Genomic DNA, 17,377 nt, shown 5'->3' with positions numbered 1-17,377 from the left:
TCTGAACTTTGATTTCCTCAGCTACGGACTCAGCCGAGGCTCAGTCTTTGGTGTCTGCGTGTGTGAACGGGTAGTGTAATCAGCCCTAAATCTCACCACTAGAATGCCTTGTAGACAGCTGTATGGGGTACGTGGTCCCTTGTATGGTAGTGATTATTTTTATGACACTTGTGAAGGAAGAACTACTAATGGATACAAGTTTCAAGTAGGAATTACACAAACGTTCATAAATAGTATCATAATAATATCCAATAATTTACCTTGATACTGGCCATAAAGTAATAATTTATTTTCCTTTGTGTTCTCTATTATCACATTATCGATTTTCTTTTTTTATTGTCAAGAGACACATTTGGAATTGAGTCGGATGAGGGCTCCATGCTGGAAAGTGGGGCAAATTGAAGGATTTCGTGCTTTCAGGAAGCCCAGTCATCTTTTGTCATTAAACTGCTGCTTCTTTAAATCATTCTGTATATAAAATTTGCAGCTTTAAAAAACTTGTTCTAAAAATGCATGCATTAATGAAATGAAAAGCATTCAACAATGCAGCCTCTCTTCCAAATGTGTGTTTTATTTATGAAAACGTGATAGAAACCCGTTATCTCTGCATTTTAAATAGCTGCCAAAACTCAAACACATTTCGGTCTTGAAAGGATGTTTTGCTCACTTTTTTATTCCATGGGAGAACTTAAGTATGTTCTTCATGCTTAGCAGGAAAAAACCCCACCAAGTTAAAAAAACTTTTTTTTTTTTTAATGGTTCTTGAGTTGGGTGGCTGGCTTAAGCTTTCCATTTAGAAACAAACTTTTAGTGAGGGGGCTCTGGCCTCCGACATTCCTCTCACATCGTAGAGCCGCCGCCTCTAAAGGACTCAGGCGAGATCCACCACGCTCCGCCTTACTGTAACTTGGCCTGCGTATCCGCCACGGTCCCCGGCGGGGAGGTCGTCGCCGGGCAGCGGCCGTGGCCGGCAGCCCGGCGGCGACCTTGCTTGCGGAGGTGCCGCCTCGGACTTACCATCTGCGGGAGCTGGATGTCCGCGAGGCTGGAGATGAGAGCTTGGCTCAGGCCAGCCAGCTCCTTGAGCAGGCTTTCGTTGTTCTGCTCTATGAGCTTGTTCTCCTCCTCTATGGTCTTTAGGTTGCTCTCCATCGATGTGATCTGCAACGGAAAGGACCTGGGGTAGGAGCGGCTGATCTGGGGGAGCGCGAAAGGCTTCTCTCCCCGGGGGAAGGGCACCTGCTCACCCTCACTGCCAAGGAGCGCGTGCCCCCCAGCTTCTCCTCACCAAACCGCAACCCATGCGATCACTCTACGTCTTGGGATCACATCGCCAAGTTTACATCTCTAGCCCGGACTTCTCCCGTGAGTCGCCACTTCCGCCTCTCCAAGTGGCCGGACGGTGGCGGTCTCCAGCTCAGCAGGTGCAAGAGGGAGCCTTCGCTGCGTCCCCCAATCCCACTCCACACGCAGTCCTCGCCTACCCAAACGGTAGCAACTTGAACCTCGCTCAGACCTTCGAGGTGTCCCTGAAGGCTCTCTTTCTCCCTCACTGCACACCCACTGGGCTCCTCCTTCGCAGTCTCCAAGATGGACACCGTCCCCACCTGCACTGCCGGCCCCTGGGTCCACCCCCTGGAGTGACTGTGGATGCCTTCTCACAGGTGGCCCTGCACCTGGCTTGGCCCCATGCAATCTCTTCTTGGCTCGTCTTCAACAGTTACCAATACCAGTCTCTTCAAATGTAAGCCCGAAAATAGATCAAATATGATGGATTTATTGATTGATACTGGCTCAAAACCCCGTAATGGTTCTGCATTAAAGCCAAAATTAAAACCAATGGTTCTGGGGCACTTGGGTGGCTCGGTGGGTTAAGCGTCCAACTTCGGCTCAGGTCATGATCTCACGGTCTGTGAGTTCGAGCCCCACGTGGGGCTCTGTGCTGACAGCTCGGGGCCTGGAGCCCGCTTCGGATTCTGCGTCTCCCTCTCTCTCTGACCCTCCCCCATTCGTGCTCTCTCTCTGTCTCAAAAATAAACATTAAAATAATAATAATAATAATAATAATAAAAACCCAATGGTTCTGCAATAAAAACCAAGCTCTTTAAACGGGCCTCTGGGATGCTCCATGGGTGACCTCTCTTGGGATCCCCACCTCGATCACTCACCTGCACATGCTCCCCTCTACTATTTTTCAGAACTCTGGGCCTTCTCAGGATTTAGGGTTTTTGCACTTGTGGTTTTTACGGTTTGAAATGCTCTGCCCCCATACCTGTTTGACGACCCCCTTCAGCTTCTCAAGTCTTTGTCAACACATTTCCTTCTTCCCAGGCCCAGGTTAAAATCCGGCCACCTCTCCCTGTCCCCTTGTCTCATACAATGTAATTTGTCATGTACGATTTTTTTATCCTGTATCTCCCCCTTCTAGACTTTAAGCTCGTTGAGGGCAGAGGTCTAGCTTGCTTCACGAATGGTTCCCAAGAGGAGTCCCCATGATTTGTAAACCAATGCATCAAGCTCTTTTGTATACCTGCTAGCTATTTAAAGGAAGATTATAAAACTGGTCACGGTGGCTTAGGAAACCAAGTTCTGTTTGAAGCCACAGTGAGTGAGGACTTCTGAGAGTCAGTAACCAGAAAGGCCCTAAAACCCCATGTTTCAGGAGAAGACAGAAGGGGGGAAGAAACTTCTGCCCAGGCTTTGTCTCATTATTCTCATCCCTTTGCCTTGCTGCAATATGGTCATTATTCGTGTTTAAAAAAAAAAAAATCCTGGACTGAACTTTTAATTTCCATGTGGATACATTTAGTCAGGGGGTGGGGCAGACATAACACAGGAGATTACAGAACTGAGAAACTGCTTGGGTTTTTTTCAGTAAACACTCTGTCCAGGAAAATCTCCAGAAAGACCTGTTTCTAACAAACACATGTTCAGAGGTGTTCCAGAAAAAGTAAATGGGAAAAGTTGCTCTGTTTTATTTGAGTTTTGAATAAAACTAAGTCTTCTTGTATCTTTTCGTGACATTCTTCTAAATCACCATGTGTTCTGCGGGACTCTAATTACAGGACGATCGGCTTTGCTTCTAAATCCTTTAACGCACCCAAGACAAACGCACCAGTAGCTTTGCCTCCAGCTACCAAACCAGTGGTGGCCCGGGGTGACCGACCTACGTACCCAAGCTTTGCAATATGGTGTCACCGAGGCACGCTCAGTGTATTCATAGTAAGGTAACGGTTTATCTTTCATCACAAGTTTGACTGTTCAGTGTTTTGCCCCCACTAATGGTCGTGATCACTTTAAAGACAACGAATAGCTTTCTGTCGTTTTGTTGTTTTTACCTGCGTCTGGAGTTTCATCATATCTGCTTCAATTTTAAGGTTGGATTCATTCAGTTCTTTTATTTCTTCATCCAGGTGCCGAATTTCTTCATCGCTCTCTATACCTACAAAGAGTCAGACCCTCTTGAGTGCAAACGGAAATATGAGACAATGAGAATACAAGTCATTTTATGTTTCGTTTGTGGTTTGCTAAGTGAAAATTAGTGTTAATTTGAAATGCTGAATTTTTACCCTGACCCATATCCAAGATTCTAAAAGAGTGGGTTCCAGAGTTACGAGATGGGATTTCTTTGTGAGACGAGGGAGTAGAAAAGAGCTTTTTCTACTTTTCTACATTTCTACATTCTGCCCTGGGGTTACTACCCTGGAAAAGAGTCCCTTGTCCCCTGAAGGTGAGCCTCCCGTGCTCTGTGACCCAGCAACTCCATTCCTAGGTCCACACCCGAGACAAACGGCCGCCTGTGTGCAATGGGAGGCGGGCATGAGACGTACGCGGCACATTCACAAAAGCCCAACCTGGCAACACACGGCATGCCCACCAAAAACCAATATAATGTTAAAACGAACCCGTAAGCCCTGAAGCTTTCCACAAAGCAGGAAAAACCAGGTGGCCGTTTTGTGGGCACGTACTGCCTTATTGTAAGGAATTAAGTGCCTGGATCAAAACGGGCCAAGCGGGCACCAATGAAGAGAGTACTTCACAAGATCGATCTAGCACTGGGCTCCGAGATTCAGTAAAGAAGAAAAGCGAACCGACAGCTAAGATCCCCGCAGTTCAGGACCTCGATCGTTTTGAATATGAGTCAACCGTGGGACACGGCTCCTGAGAAAAAATACACAATTCCCCAGGACCACACTAATGGTTCTGAACATCCGGGATACGGGACTCAGGATTTATTCCGAACTGGCTGGCTGCGCCTGGAGAATTCTGAGCACCGAGCTCAACTGGTTGCTACCCTAGACAGGATCTTCTTCAGACAACTGGGTCTGAAATACTTGATTGGGATGACACCAGGGAGCGCAGATTCCCAAGTAAACATGTTCCGAGTGCTCTAAGCGCTTGGCATTTTTCTGATTTCAGCAGACGAAAGCTTCTATTGCTATATTTCTTTGTCAAATTGTTTTTCCTTTCTGTCTCTTTGGAATAAAATTCCACTTCAGAAAATGGCATTTTCTTACATAGTATCTGGTGAGGCAGACCCTAAGTCTGATAAAAGATGAAGACCTGGGAAGGAAACACACGCGGTGCTTTGAGAACCCTCACTGGGGAAGGCTCTTTTAATCTGAGCCTTTACCACTACAAAAAAGGCAGGCCCATGAAAAGCTTGGGACCCGGGTGGGATGAGCATCCCGGGGGACGGAGTAGAAAGCACAGAGGCCTGGGGTGGGAAGGCAATGAATGGGAAGGTCTGCTCCCTGGACTGTAAGAAGGCCCCCGTGAATGAACACACGGTGAGTGACGAAAGCAGGCCACCTCACAAAGAGCTTGGGTTTATTCTCGGGCAGTGGAAACCCGTGAAGAGTTTTAAGCAGGGGAGTTGATGCCATCTGGTTGGCTTTTCAAAAGCATAGCTCAGTCCTGAGTAGAGGATGCGGTGAAAGGGAGCCGGTAGAAACCAGGAGACTGGTTAGGAGATTATCCCTGGGGTCCTGGCTCGTCGGATGGCCCTTTGCCCCGTGGCAGTGGAAGCAGGGCTGACGGAATGCACTCAAATAAAACTTGCAGGTAGGATTTGCAATACTTGTGACAGATGGAAGAAAGGGGATGAGTGAACGGAGGCCTTGAGGAAGACCATTTGTTTCTGCTCAAGCAGCTGGCGACTAGTGGCATCCCTGGGATGAGGAAGGCCAGCGGAATGGCAGCTTCCAGAGGGAAAACCAAGGGTTGAATTTTGGCTGTTAAGTCATGGATGCTTGCGAGAAGACTCTGACAGCCCCAATTCTCAGTACTGAGATCTGGTTAGGATTGTGTTCCCCTGGCATCCAATGAGAGCGAGAACGCTCACGTCTCTTGACCACGATGGGGCCATTTAGAAGATGCCTCGTAACAAAAGGTACCTGGACACCTATGGGAAAGGTATGATTTGGAGACGAGATCTCACAAAACGGTAATAGCATAAATTCTCCATAAGTCCATAAATTCCATAAATCCTCATGCAATTAATGAATACATGAACTAATGTTTTCATTATGACTTCTGGGATTGGGGGAGATATTTTATTTTATTTTGGGGGAGGAGGCATTTCAGCCAATCTTTTTGTAATTTTTTTCCCCATGAATACATGGCTTTATTTATTTCTACTGATCTATTTGTCTGCCCCCCTCCTCTCCGTACCTACGGTCTTTACGAGCCTCCACCACTGAGTGGAGCTGGGAGGCTGCAACAGATGAACTTCACACCTGCACTTGCCAGTGTGAACTCACTGGATCCTCTTAAGGATCCCATGAACCAGGTACCCTTATTACTCATTTTAAAGATGGGAAAACCAGGGCATGAAGGGGTTAAGTAGTAAGCGGTAGAGCTGGGATTCAGCACACAAGCTCTCCGGTTCGAGAATATGCTTTCTCAACCATTATAATGCTACCTTTAGCATAGATATTTAATCTGTTTTGAAAGTATCCATAAAATGTGTGCACTGATGTTCTCTGACAGATACACACACAACAGAATGTAGAGTGGAAGTAGGGCCCTGGGGTAGGCCAACTATGTATTGTTAACCAAGGAAGCCATATAAACTTTCCAAGGAGTATTCTGCTGAACTATTCAGTGGCCCTGTTTCTTTAAAGGGTGTACCTGTTTAAAAGCAAAGGAAGATGCTTTCTTTGCTTGGGTTAAATCTGTGCCTAATATATATAACTAGGGATTACCTAATTTATAACGATATTTTATATTCTGTATAAATTTATAAGGGATGCATATACTCGTATACAGCAGATATATTCAACTTGTAAGGGAATTTAAGTAGTTAGAGCTCTATCCAGAAAAGAATGATGTATAACAATATTTAGAACATGATACACTGCCACATGGAAAGACTTAGAAAGGTCTACTAAGTATAAGAACGTATACGTAGGTCAACCATCGTAACTTTTACTTGTCCCACAAAGAATAGAAGGGCAAGCATTTGTTCATGTACAGACATTGTAATTTTACTATCAAGGACTAGTCATGGTTTAAAACATTAGGGTGGCAATTTAATTATGGCAAGGGCAGAGAACTAAAGATCAATTCTTCTAAAGTGAATGTAAGTGCTTTTGGTGTAGAGCTTCCATGTTTTGACTAGTTTGTTGGTAAAATGCTCCCAACGTGTCCTGCAACTAACCAATTTGCCTGAATGATCTGTACCCAGTTTAACTTCATATAGCCCACCAGGAGGCTGACAGTCATATGCACTCCTGAGTTTACTGCAATTTGGCTTTCTTCTTAGGACCTAGAGAGTGTTGGGTTACACCCCCTTTGTAAGTCATCCAGGGAACCACAGCTGTGTCCAAACTTCAAGGCAGGGGGCCAGGGGACTAGGGGACGATGCCCCACTGTTATAGAGGACCTCAAATGAACTTATGTCCTCCCTGACCCTGACTTGGACCAGTTGGGGTTTTCCTCACACACAAGTCACTGTGGGTTCTCAGGCTTTCGATGAGCATCAGCCCCTGGCTCCTTAGATTGTGAGGCTGTGCCGTTTCCAATGTCCTGGCCCATTTGGAATAGAGGCAGATCAGACACTTGTCAATGTTTTCTAGCCATCTTGCTGCTGCCCCGTGTCCTTTGAAAGTTCAGCTGAAGATGCTCAATTTATAAAGCACCCTTCGAAGGACGTGTGTGCGGTCCAGCTGCCCCCAGGGTTCTGTGACCGTCTACCAGGGGGTTTGGGCAGCCCAGCAGAGCCGTGTGCCCCGCACGGCTTTGCTGTAAGTTGCTGTAGTGCCAACAGCTGGGCGTCTTGTTCTTTCTTTATCAGGAGCAGCCTGCGACTTCTGTGACTTCCGTTACCTTTACTGCTCAAGGTGTTGCTGGGTTCTTATAATGAAGATTCATGGGAAATGTTTTCTTAATGCACTCAGTTCCCGAGAAACTCTTTGCTCTGAATTTACTTACTGACGGTGTGATTCTCATAGCGATTATATTCTCCTTTTGCTTTGGCTTCTGAAAAGCCGGAAGTCAAATCCGAGATCCCTTCTGACCCACCGCGAAGTGCCTTGCTTCACACGTTCCTTCCGGGATCCTCAGGCTTGGCCCACCTGGCTTCCTTATCTTCGATCTCCTTTTGTCTCATTTTTTTTCTTAATTACTTTCTAAGTAGCTTTTTTTTTTTATGTAGCATCGCACCCCCTTTCATTTACATATTGTTTGAAATAAGGTGACACCTGAATAAATAAATATTAAATTGTGCCAGTTTCACAGAGAATGTGCTAAGAGGCCGCTGAGAAGTGAGGAGTATTTCTAAAGAACAAGGAAGACACCTGGAGAAAGCACTTTCGCTGAGCATCTAAATGTGGGACAGAATGGCAAGCGCAGCCCCTAACCCCCAGCGTGTCCATTCCTCCCCCAACCCCCTTCGCCTCTTAGTGGTGGCTGCGGGAGGAAGAGCAGGTCCCCAAGGGGCCACTTGAAATAACACATCTGATGGCAGATGAAAGCCTTAGAGGGAAGCAGGAAGCTCAAAAGTGTTGCCCTCTTTTGGATATTGCGCATCTTTGTTCTAAACACTCACACGCAAGTTAAAAAAATGGAGCAACGCTTTCGAAGAAGTAAAGTAACGGTTGCTCCGTTCCAGTTATGTGCCAAAGACACCATCAAATAAATCTCCAACGCAAACACGATTGCTTTGCCATGGTTTCCGGATGCTTTAGAATGATGTTCTAAGGAAACAACACGTGCCTGAGATAATAGTGATGAGAAATCTTGGGGAAAGCGCTCAAGAATCAAAGGGAAATTGAAGGATCCAAAGACAGAGCTCAGAAACTGCATCTATTAACTTCGATGAGGCATTGACACTAGGGAAATACAGATACAGATTTGGATATAAATTTAAATCATCCAGATTCATCATAAAGATATCATTCTGAGTACGGAACAAAATTTGAGGATTCAAAGATAAATGCCAAAAACTGTATTTCTTGAAATTTAATAGAAGACTTATACCGGGAACGCGCGCACGTGTGCGCATACACACACACACACACACACACTAGTGCAAAAGCTATCGTTTTGAGCACTGGGAAACAAAAGTTCACCCAGTGTTTCCTAATCCCTTGAATAGCATTGCTTGATTTTCCGTTGGAGATCCTTACTAAGAAGGAAGGGAAAAAACCCAAGAAATTGCGTTTTAGACGAAGTTATGGCTCTAGTTCAAATTCAAGGAAAGCTTCCTTCTTGTGTATTAAAATCGCACTTCCCACTTAGAGAATCCTTTGGCACGAGAACACTTTGGGGAGCCGGCTGGGACCTTGGTGGGGACGGCGGCCTTCAGCTCTGTGCTCTTACCGCCTGTCGCTTTGAGTTTGATGGTCATCAGTTCTTCTGAGACCTTGCCCTTTTTGATGGCTTGTGCATTTAGAGGACATCCAGATAAGCTGTGAACATGGAAATTATACCAATGTGTGAAATACATATTATTTCTCCCTTTTCACATGCATTGCGTCTTACAAAAATTAAAATTTTGTATTCCCACTTACTGTCTTTGCCTGCCAAGTAATTACATTATAATCTGCAATCTCTTTGTAGAAATAACATGTAACATCTATGAAAACGAAAGCAAAGGCCCTCAAATAATGTAATCGTGCTTTGTGTTTTTGTTCTTTAAATCAAAACACAAATAGCTACTGCAGATACTATCATTTAATTACTTTTGTTAAAGTTACTATTCTGCATTCATATAAGTGCCTTTTTTTGTAGTGGTCCCTTTATTTTCCATAAATGTTAAGACTGTACGTATGTGCTACAAATAAGAATTGTTCCAAATTAGTCAAAATTCCATGGATAATACAGCAGAATCTAGTTCCTCCTGTTTCTTATATACTGTAGTCTGATCTTTACAGAATGGCTTGAATTAATACACACCCAAAATAATAAAAATAAACAGGTGTAGCGCATACCATTTGGGCATGGGACTGTTTCTGATTTATCCTCCAGCTTTTAAAACGCTAATTGTCATTTAAAAAATCTCTACTCCGAAAGGAGACTAAAAGGAAGCACTGTAAATATATTCAGATGCGCTCCCTGTGGGCAGTGTCTATTCCTGCAGTGGGGTTTACCCCTTTTCCTTAATAGCTACACCCTTCTGCTATGCTTCCTTTCTTTAATGTCACCCGTTTTATTTAAATTGCACCAAAATGATCATGACAACGTTGAACAAAACTTGTGTCTTATAGTACGTGATGAGACAGTTTTGTTCTTTTAAGCAACCATTAATTCTGTTGCAACTTTGCTATATTTTTAGAGACAGGATTTTTAAGCACCATTAAAAATGGTCACAAATCAGCCACTTCAAATATTTTTTCCCCACAGACATTTGGTTACAATTCGTATATGAAACAATCATTTTCGGTCTGAACATCAGGACACTTGGCAGAGTGAAAAAAAATATTTCTGAAGCAAAGCCCCTTATAAATGTTTGCTAAATGAACATATTTTTAAATGACTTCTAAGTCATTCTATATGGAGATTATGTGAAATATAAAAATAATAGATATATAATATTACGTATAAAAAGAAGGCCATGTGGTTTGCCAAAATTTGCTAAGTTATGAAATATTTAGGACCGGAAAAGAAAATAATGAAAAAGCACAAACAGAACCGTAAACTGGATTTTCCTTATTTTGTAAGCTTCTCACTGTAAAGTGTGGCCTATAAGCTTCATTATCCGTATTTTTTCTGCAAAGTTAGCACAAGTCTGTCTTTATGTCACAGAGTGTGTTGTCAGAAAACTGTCATGAACAAGATTAATATTTAGCTGGTAAGGTGGATTTTGAAAGTGACCTGTAAGTCCACTTGTAGTGGAACAGTGATGGCTTTTAAGAGCTCAGGAACATTCTCTGGCCCTGTCCTCTAAACAATCTGCTCTGTTCCTACTGCAGGGCAACACACGTCCAGTTGTAACAGTGGTGAGGCGAGTTAGTGACGCGTCCGCAGCTGTGTGACTTAGAGCTAAAGCGTACGGGAAGTTATGAAAGTGAGGATATGATTTCCAAATACCACTTGATATTTTGTATTTTCCAACGTAGTTATATCTTCCAGGGGGTAAAACAAATCTTAAATGTAAAACAATGGGATAGGAAAATACGGTCAATGGTTGTCTTCCCATTTGAGGTTGAACAACTCCTCCACGGGGTTTCCACCTGCTGCGTAGGTGGAGGCTGGCTGGGGTGTCACCATCACGGTCTGGGCTCCGAGTTGCAAAGGCAGGAGAAAGGGCAGGTCACGATGGTTTTGACCCAGTGTATAAGTCTACCACTTATCAGCGCGATGTTAAACTATATCTTCATCTGCCTTGTTAAAGTGAAATAGCAGATGACACGATTTACATGGACATCACTGTGTATATTAAAGCTCTCAAACAAATTACAAAGTTCTGGCATAGCACTAAATGAGGTCATAGAAGTTCTGGTTCTGAAACTACAAACATCCATCGTGTGTGTGTGTGTGTGTGTGTGTGTGAATATAAAATCATTTGTCTTCTCAGACTGCTATTTTTTTCAGAGGAGAAGTTTGTCATGTAAGACTTAAAGCAAGGTTTTAAAATAGTCTGTAAATATTATGCTGATGGAAACGCATGGGCCAAACTGTTGTCGACCATCCTCTAAGGTAAATTTTGTACTTATTCCCGTTTTACGGAATGTTAGCATGAAAAAAACGGCAGAATTTACCTTAGAGAACGGCTGGGGGCAAACCGTGTGCGTGAGGCTGGCACACAGAGAGATTCACTGGACACCGAGGAGGGGCACGACAGGGGCGTGCTGGCCCGACACCGCCTGCAAAAGGGCAGTTCCTGAACCTCCCTGCACTTGTCCTCTTCTGTCGGCGGAGGGTAATTGCACTACCTCTGTAGCTCACAGGGTTTTGTAAAGGATTAAAGGAATAAAGCACGTAAGGTACTTAGAACAGCGCTCTCTACTGGAACAGAGCGTGCCCTGAATAGGTGTTAGCTATTGTCCGCGAGCGGAGAGAGTACCAAAAAACCTCAGGGATTTGAGGGTCAAAATACAGAATGTATAAAAGTGTATCAGAGGTTAAAACATGCTATTTTAGCATAAGTCATTCTCACTTTAATGAATTATTAACGAATTACTGCATATATATATATATATGTAGATGCAGATGTTAATATAATTTTTATGAAAGGGAAAGGAAATCGTCTGGGTTAAACACCATTATGTGCCAGGCTATAAGCCAGGCATTTTATTACGTTAGTTCGTTAAATTCTATCTAGAGTAAAGAGAAGCATTCCACCTTAAAGAGAATACGCCAAAGTAAATTCAGTCTCTTAAACCCTTCAAACAGCAAGAGAACTCTCCGGTAAAGAACAGTGAAATCTGAATTATTCATTTGTTTAAACACTTAATTATTTTCTTTCTCCTACAAAGTTCTATCTTAGCATTAATACTGAAGCTTATATTTTTTGACTCATAATTTCCTTTTTCTTATTATGAAGCACATAATATGTGCATTGATACATACAACGTATATTCGCAGTTTAAAGAACACCGTCGAGGTGAACACCTTTTACCTTCAAACACGAAAATGACTTTGAAGCTCCCCGTGCCCTCAACAGTCACCTCTCCTGCCCCCAGAGATCACCATTGCCTGTAGGTGAATGAGGACCTAGCTTTCTAAAATGCAATTCTGCTCCTTGTTTTTAACTTTTTGGAAACAGAATCACGCCACACATATTTTCCAGCATTTTCTCCCACTCAGCATTGTGTTCTAAAATCCACTGAGGCTTCACTTCCTTTTCACCGTGGACCACTGCTCACTTACACACTTGACTGTCAGCGGGCATGTGGGTGAGTCCGTCCCAGTTTGGACTTAGGAGGGCATCGCTCCCATAGACATTCTCTGACATGTCTCTGGGCTCCCGTGTGCAGGAGACTCTCCAAGGCGTAAGCCTATCAGCTCGGTGTCTGGGGGGCTGGGAATGTTCACCTGTTCTTTTCTCAACCTGACTTCCTGAAGGGATCGGCTCGAGCGATTCTCTTGCACCTCTAGTGAGAGCCCCTGTTGCACTCTATCCTCACCAAGCCTCGGTGTCATCATTTAAAACTTCATGATTTTTAAAGATAATTCTGTTGTTGCTGACCGAGGGATGTGCCCCCCATAGGACGGCGTTAATATTTCATTATTGGTGTTAACATGATTACCGAGTCCGCGATAAGAAAGTAACGCTACTTGGCAGTTAATACGCCATCAGGCACACTTGATTTGTGACTGTCCTTCCCGAATATGAAATAATGACTCAAACTCAGGACAATGTGTGCTGTTGTGAACATGACCGTGCATTTGAAAATCAGAAAAAAAAAAACACTTCAAAAATTTAGGTTTTCTTGATAAGCAGATATGGCTATACGTCCACTTAAAACAGCAATTCCTGGAAGGCTTAATTTTCTGATGCCATTGATACGTATCTTTAAAATCAAACAAAATCTAGAACGCCCCCGCTTTGCTCAATTTGCATACGCAAAGCATCAGGGCTCACTAAAGCTCCATTGGATGTCAAATCCGCACCGTGCACAGGGGGCCAGAAGACTAGAAGGGCCCTCCTTGATTAGAGAAGTGTGTGGTGAATCTTCTAGCCTCTTTTCTTTAGGTAGAATGTGAACCAAAAAGCTGGACGAAGATCAGTGTTCCCAACAAAGGACTCCATTGAAATCCACGACACCCAGTGATAATGGAATTAAGTCATTGTGAAACTATAAAGGGTTTTCTAAACCTCTTTCATTCTGTGGTATCCTTAGTAGTCACTGTGTCATTCTCTTTCTGGCTGCTGGGGATGAGTCACATCTCCCCAGCAGCAAAATAGCTACAATTTGGCCTGAAATTGAGCCAGTTCACGAGAGGGAGGGACAGAAATATGTGTAAAGAGAAAGTTTACAATTACGCCGCATAACGGAGTAAATATCACCACTTGAAATCGAAGCGGACCATTAAAAGACTAAACCATTAAAAAGTAGCAGCATAAGCAAATTTTAGAACCCCAAAACCAAATGCAATTTCTACAGCCCTTGCAAACTGCGGAGTAAAGTTTCAGAAACAGAGAAAATAGCATTTTTCATTCCTCGAAGTCATCAAACATCGATCTGGCAAGACTCATCGCAACATCTGAAGGGCTACGACTGATGACCCCAAGGAGGGATTCCCCACCTCGACCCAAAGCCATTGAGGTGACACACCCTCACAACAACAACACAACAAAAGACAGAAAACAGACGTTACCTTCTGTGGGTGACAAAAACATTATTTACATGGCCCAGCCCGTTGCAGCCTGGCAAGGGACAGTGTGGCAGCTCTTGTTTGTTCAGTTTCCAGGAGAGGGGGGCCCCATTGACAGGATTCTCCTTCTGTCTCTTGGCGGCCAGGGGACAGCCAGAAGCTGTGCGGTGGGACGTGTATTTACCTGATATGTGACCTTGGCCGTCACACCCTATCACAGGACATCTAGAGAGACAGAGCAGAGGCGTTACCAGCAGGGAGCCAGGGGAAAACTCTACAGGAAGCACTGTAACTAGGTGAATGGGAAGGCAGCGGCGATTCCATACCAAATAGATGGCAAGTGGCGAAATTAAGGAGCTCTGAAAATGCCAGTCCAACTAGCAAAACAGCATTGTATTCTCAGTCAGAGTGGTCCGCAGGCCCAAGCTAAGGAAGGTTCGTGCATGATCTCAGGTAATCTTCACTATAAACCCGTCGGGCAGAGAGCGTTATTATCCCGTTTTTTAGGCGGGGAAAACTTTTGGAGCTCAGGTAACTTGCCACCCATTTTCCTAGAAGTGGAGTCATGTTCACACCCACACGTTTTAGGTCTAGAGCCAATCACGTAAGCACTGTGTTAGGCTGCCTCCAAACAAAAGACCAAGTGTATAAAACGTTAACCACTTTGCCCTACATTGTATGGCACATTGCCCGTAGAACGGGGACGCTGGTTTCTTAAATGCCGAAGTAACGCGTTTAGAAATGTTGTAGAGCAAGAAATTTACAAACTTCTACATCTGTAGCTGCCTATAGTATCCAAGACTTGGTAGCACATTTCTCAGCAGAGGGAATTTAATTTAGACAAAATTGTACCTTAATGAAAATTAAAGTGTTGGGGGGAAATGCTGACATATTTATCACGCTATGGCCCTTCCACCAGGCTGCTTTCCATTTAAAACTCTGGAAAAAGTATAAACTTCCTCTTTTCTCTATTATTATTGTTGTTTTGCATTATCAAAGAACTGTGTACACATAGCTAGGAATAAGACAATTTTCTTGAGCTTTTAAGCCCTCTGACTGCTGCTTCAAGCGTCCGTGCATTTCATAGGCTACCTCCTCTCCCCCAACGCTCAGCTGCTTCCCAACCAATGTCCTGCCCATCTGACCAGCAAGCGGCTTCTGGCCCCGGTGCCCCACCTCAACGGTCACACTCACTTGAGTTCAGGATCTTCTTTTTCTTCCTTTGTAGGAGTCATTTTGACACCACCTTTCCTGGCACGAGGGCAGCCGGACAAACTAAATACGTGCATGACAGAGAACAAAACCAAACCACGTGATCTCACTGGCCGCTGCGGCAGAGTTCTGATTTCCCTACTTCCGAAATGAAATCGATCTTACCTTCTGTGGGAAGCGTAGTTTCCAGTCACGTGCCCGGAACCATCGCAACCCGGGGTTGGACACCTGGAAAACACAGGAACAGAGTGCTGGCCGTGTGGTTGTGGGGGAGGGAAGGGGAGCATGCCACGTTCAAGTAGAACTAAACAGAACGAGTTGCTTTTTGTGGGGCTCTTTTTTTCCCCCTTAAATGTAATGAGTTTTTGCCTAAGAATACATTTTTAAGGACTATGTTAAGTTGGGGGCGCCCGGGTGGCTCAGTCGGTTAAGGGTCGCACTTCGGCTCAGGTCATGATCTCGCGGTCCGTGAGTTCGCGCCCTGCGTTGGGCTCTGTGCTGATGGCTCAGAGCCTGGAGCCTGCTTTGGATTCTGTGTCTCCCCCCCTCTCTGCCCCTCCCCTGCTTGTGCTCTCTCTCTGTCTCTCAAAATATGAATAAATGTTAAAAAAAAAAAGTAAAAAAATAAAGAATATGTTAAGATGTATAAGATAACTACCATGTGATGCTTGGCAGACAATGCATTAGCTGTTATCCTACCTTCTTTCTTTCTTCCTCTTTTTGACTTTATTTTGGGAGGAATCGGAAATTTGGCCTGCAACCTACTGCTGGCCTTCTGTCTACATCATGCAAAGTTTTTCTTTCTCACTTAAGAAAAAAAAAAAAGTTTTCCAAGTTGTTTTTGTGCACAATTTATTTTGATTTGCTCCACGACCATGATAATCTATTAAATTCACACGGACGAGACTGGTATGTGTGAGCTCCCGACACTTGGCGCATTAATATAGTTGCCAAAGAACCCAAGTCGTTTGCACCTGGTCTGTTCTGCCTCATGGCCCAACTTAAATGGCCTTTTGGAAAATCTACCAATAGCTATTATCGACAATCAACCACTAAATTTGGAATGAGAAGGGGAAAAAGAGGAAGGGGAATCCAATTCTACTTGGAATGCTGAGTAGGAATAGGTTTCAAAACATACTTGAAAGTAAAAATTGATACAACTTCTCACCGATTGTTACCTTTCTAAAAAATCCCCAATACTAATGAAAACACAGTGCTTTTCTGAAGGTTGCTGTACACATTATCATTGTTAGTGTTCCACTTGTATGCTCTCCCTGGTTCAGATTTCTCCCCAAACAAGAGTTTGAAAATAATAATAATAATAATGATAATAATAATAAGCAACATGAATACCATTCCTTTTCTTAAACTCTAACCCACTGAACTTTCATGAAAATACTTTTATATCCAGTCCTGAGGCAGAACATAGAGTGTAAATGCTTTTTTTCCCAAATGAAATTTAAAATCAGCATACATCTCGGCGAGCTAACCAGAGAAACCAGCTTTGTATCTTTAACCGACCTTTTAAAGACAGAGTTTATATTCTACATTGTAGGAGAGGATTGAAAGCTGGTCTTTTTTTTTTATTAACATTTCTAGGAAAATAGTGGTTTCTTAGTATATTGCAATTACAGAAAAATCAGTGACCTTGTTTTGGCATTCTACTGGAGTATCTAAACAAGAGGTCAATGAAATGTCTCTTTTTCTTTTTTGTATAGAAAAAAACCCCAAAGATGTTAACTATCAGATGGCTGTACAAAACATGTAAATACTGAATATTGCTATAGAACTTCTCGACCTACATGCTTTCAATATGTTATCAACATTTTTTTTTCTAGAAATAATGCTCAGAAGAAATACTTAAGAAAGCCCACAGTTACAAATAAGGCAGGGAAATGTAGACATTTAGAACTGAGTAAGACTGAATAAAAGTACTAAGGAAGATAAGCCTGATTGAGTATTTCTCTCTTTTCAATCTGTTAATTATTTCTCAACCTAACATTCTGACATTTCAGTCTAGAAAACTGGCAATGTATAGAACGATTTCCAGAATCTATACTGACACAATCGATTGGACTTTACATATTGAAAATGAGAAAAGTTGCGTATTTCATAGTTCACTTCACTATTTCTGGTACCAAAATTCCCCAGTTTTATATCTGTTTAATATCACCTCTTATTTCATAAATTTGTCTTTTGTAATTTTTAGAGAGAGAATTTTAAACAAGTTAGAGAATGGAAAGACTAACAAAAGAAAGAAAATAAAATCTCTGCATTTTTACTTGTGATTTAGACATCAAATGTTTATTCTACTATTTATACAAATACTGTTTTATCACTAGACTTAGTAACACTCAGTTTTCTTAAAATATTATTATTTGCAAATAAGTTTCATGAATTT

General features: G+C 43.1%; 2 protein-coding genes across 18 annotated transcripts in view; one reads left to right on the top strand and one right to left on the bottom strand.

Moving 5' to 3' along the window:
- LOC106974083 (uncharacterized) overlaps nucleotides 1–15,630 on the top strand; it is a 241,939-nt gene extending 226,309 nt beyond the window's left edge. For 5 of the 9 annotated variants that reach the window (XM_027042847.2, XM_027042854.2, XM_027042846.2 and 2 more), the window contains 3 exons: nucleotides 1,141–1,744; nucleotides 3,066–3,227; nucleotides 3,414–3,878. In XM_027042847.2, coding sequence (XP_026898648.2) covers nucleotides 1,302–1,744; nucleotides 3,066–3,227; nucleotides 3,414–3,492 — 684 coding nt within the window. In that variant the 5' untranslated portion in view covers nucleotides 1,141–1,301 and the 3' untranslated portion in view covers nucleotides 3,493–3,878. Of the gene's footprint in view, nucleotides 1–1,140; nucleotides 1,745–3,065; nucleotides 3,228–3,413; nucleotides 3,879–14,992 lie in introns of those variants that run through there. The other 4 variants (XR_008292697.1, XR_008292691.1, XR_008292703.1 and 1 more) reach the window with 2 other exon arrangements.
- The window catches only part of LOC106974065 (suppression of tumorigenicity 18 protein), a 252,928-nt gene that overhangs the window by 2,155 nt on the left and 233,396 nt on the right, over nucleotides 1–17,377 (bottom strand). For all 9 annotated transcript variants that reach the window (XM_053208357.1, XM_053208358.1, XM_027042836.2 and 6 more), the window contains 6 exons: nucleotides 15,142–15,204; nucleotides 14,959–15,039; nucleotides 13,768–13,989; nucleotides 8,824–8,912; nucleotides 3,339–3,442; nucleotides 1,018–1,161 (listed from right to left, as the gene is read on the bottom strand). In XM_053208357.1, coding sequence (XP_053064332.1) covers nucleotides 1,018–1,161; nucleotides 3,339–3,442; nucleotides 8,824–8,912; nucleotides 13,768–13,989; nucleotides 14,959–15,039; nucleotides 15,142–15,204 — 703 coding nt within the window. The remainder of the gene's footprint in view (nucleotides 1–1,017; nucleotides 1,162–3,338; nucleotides 3,443–8,823; nucleotides 8,913–13,767; nucleotides 13,990–14,958; nucleotides 15,040–15,141; nucleotides 15,205–17,377) is intronic.

Source organism: Acinonyx jubatus, chromosome F2 (genome assembly GCF_027475565.1).
Source record: "Acinonyx jubatus isolate Ajub_Pintada_27869175 chromosome F2, VMU_Ajub_asm_v1.0, whole genome shotgun sequence".
Taxonomy (NCBI): Eukaryota; Metazoa; Chordata; class Mammalia; order Carnivora; family Felidae; genus Acinonyx; species Acinonyx jubatus.
Note: the sequence above shows the minus strand (reverse complement) of the source record. Positions and strands in the feature narration are given on the sequence as shown.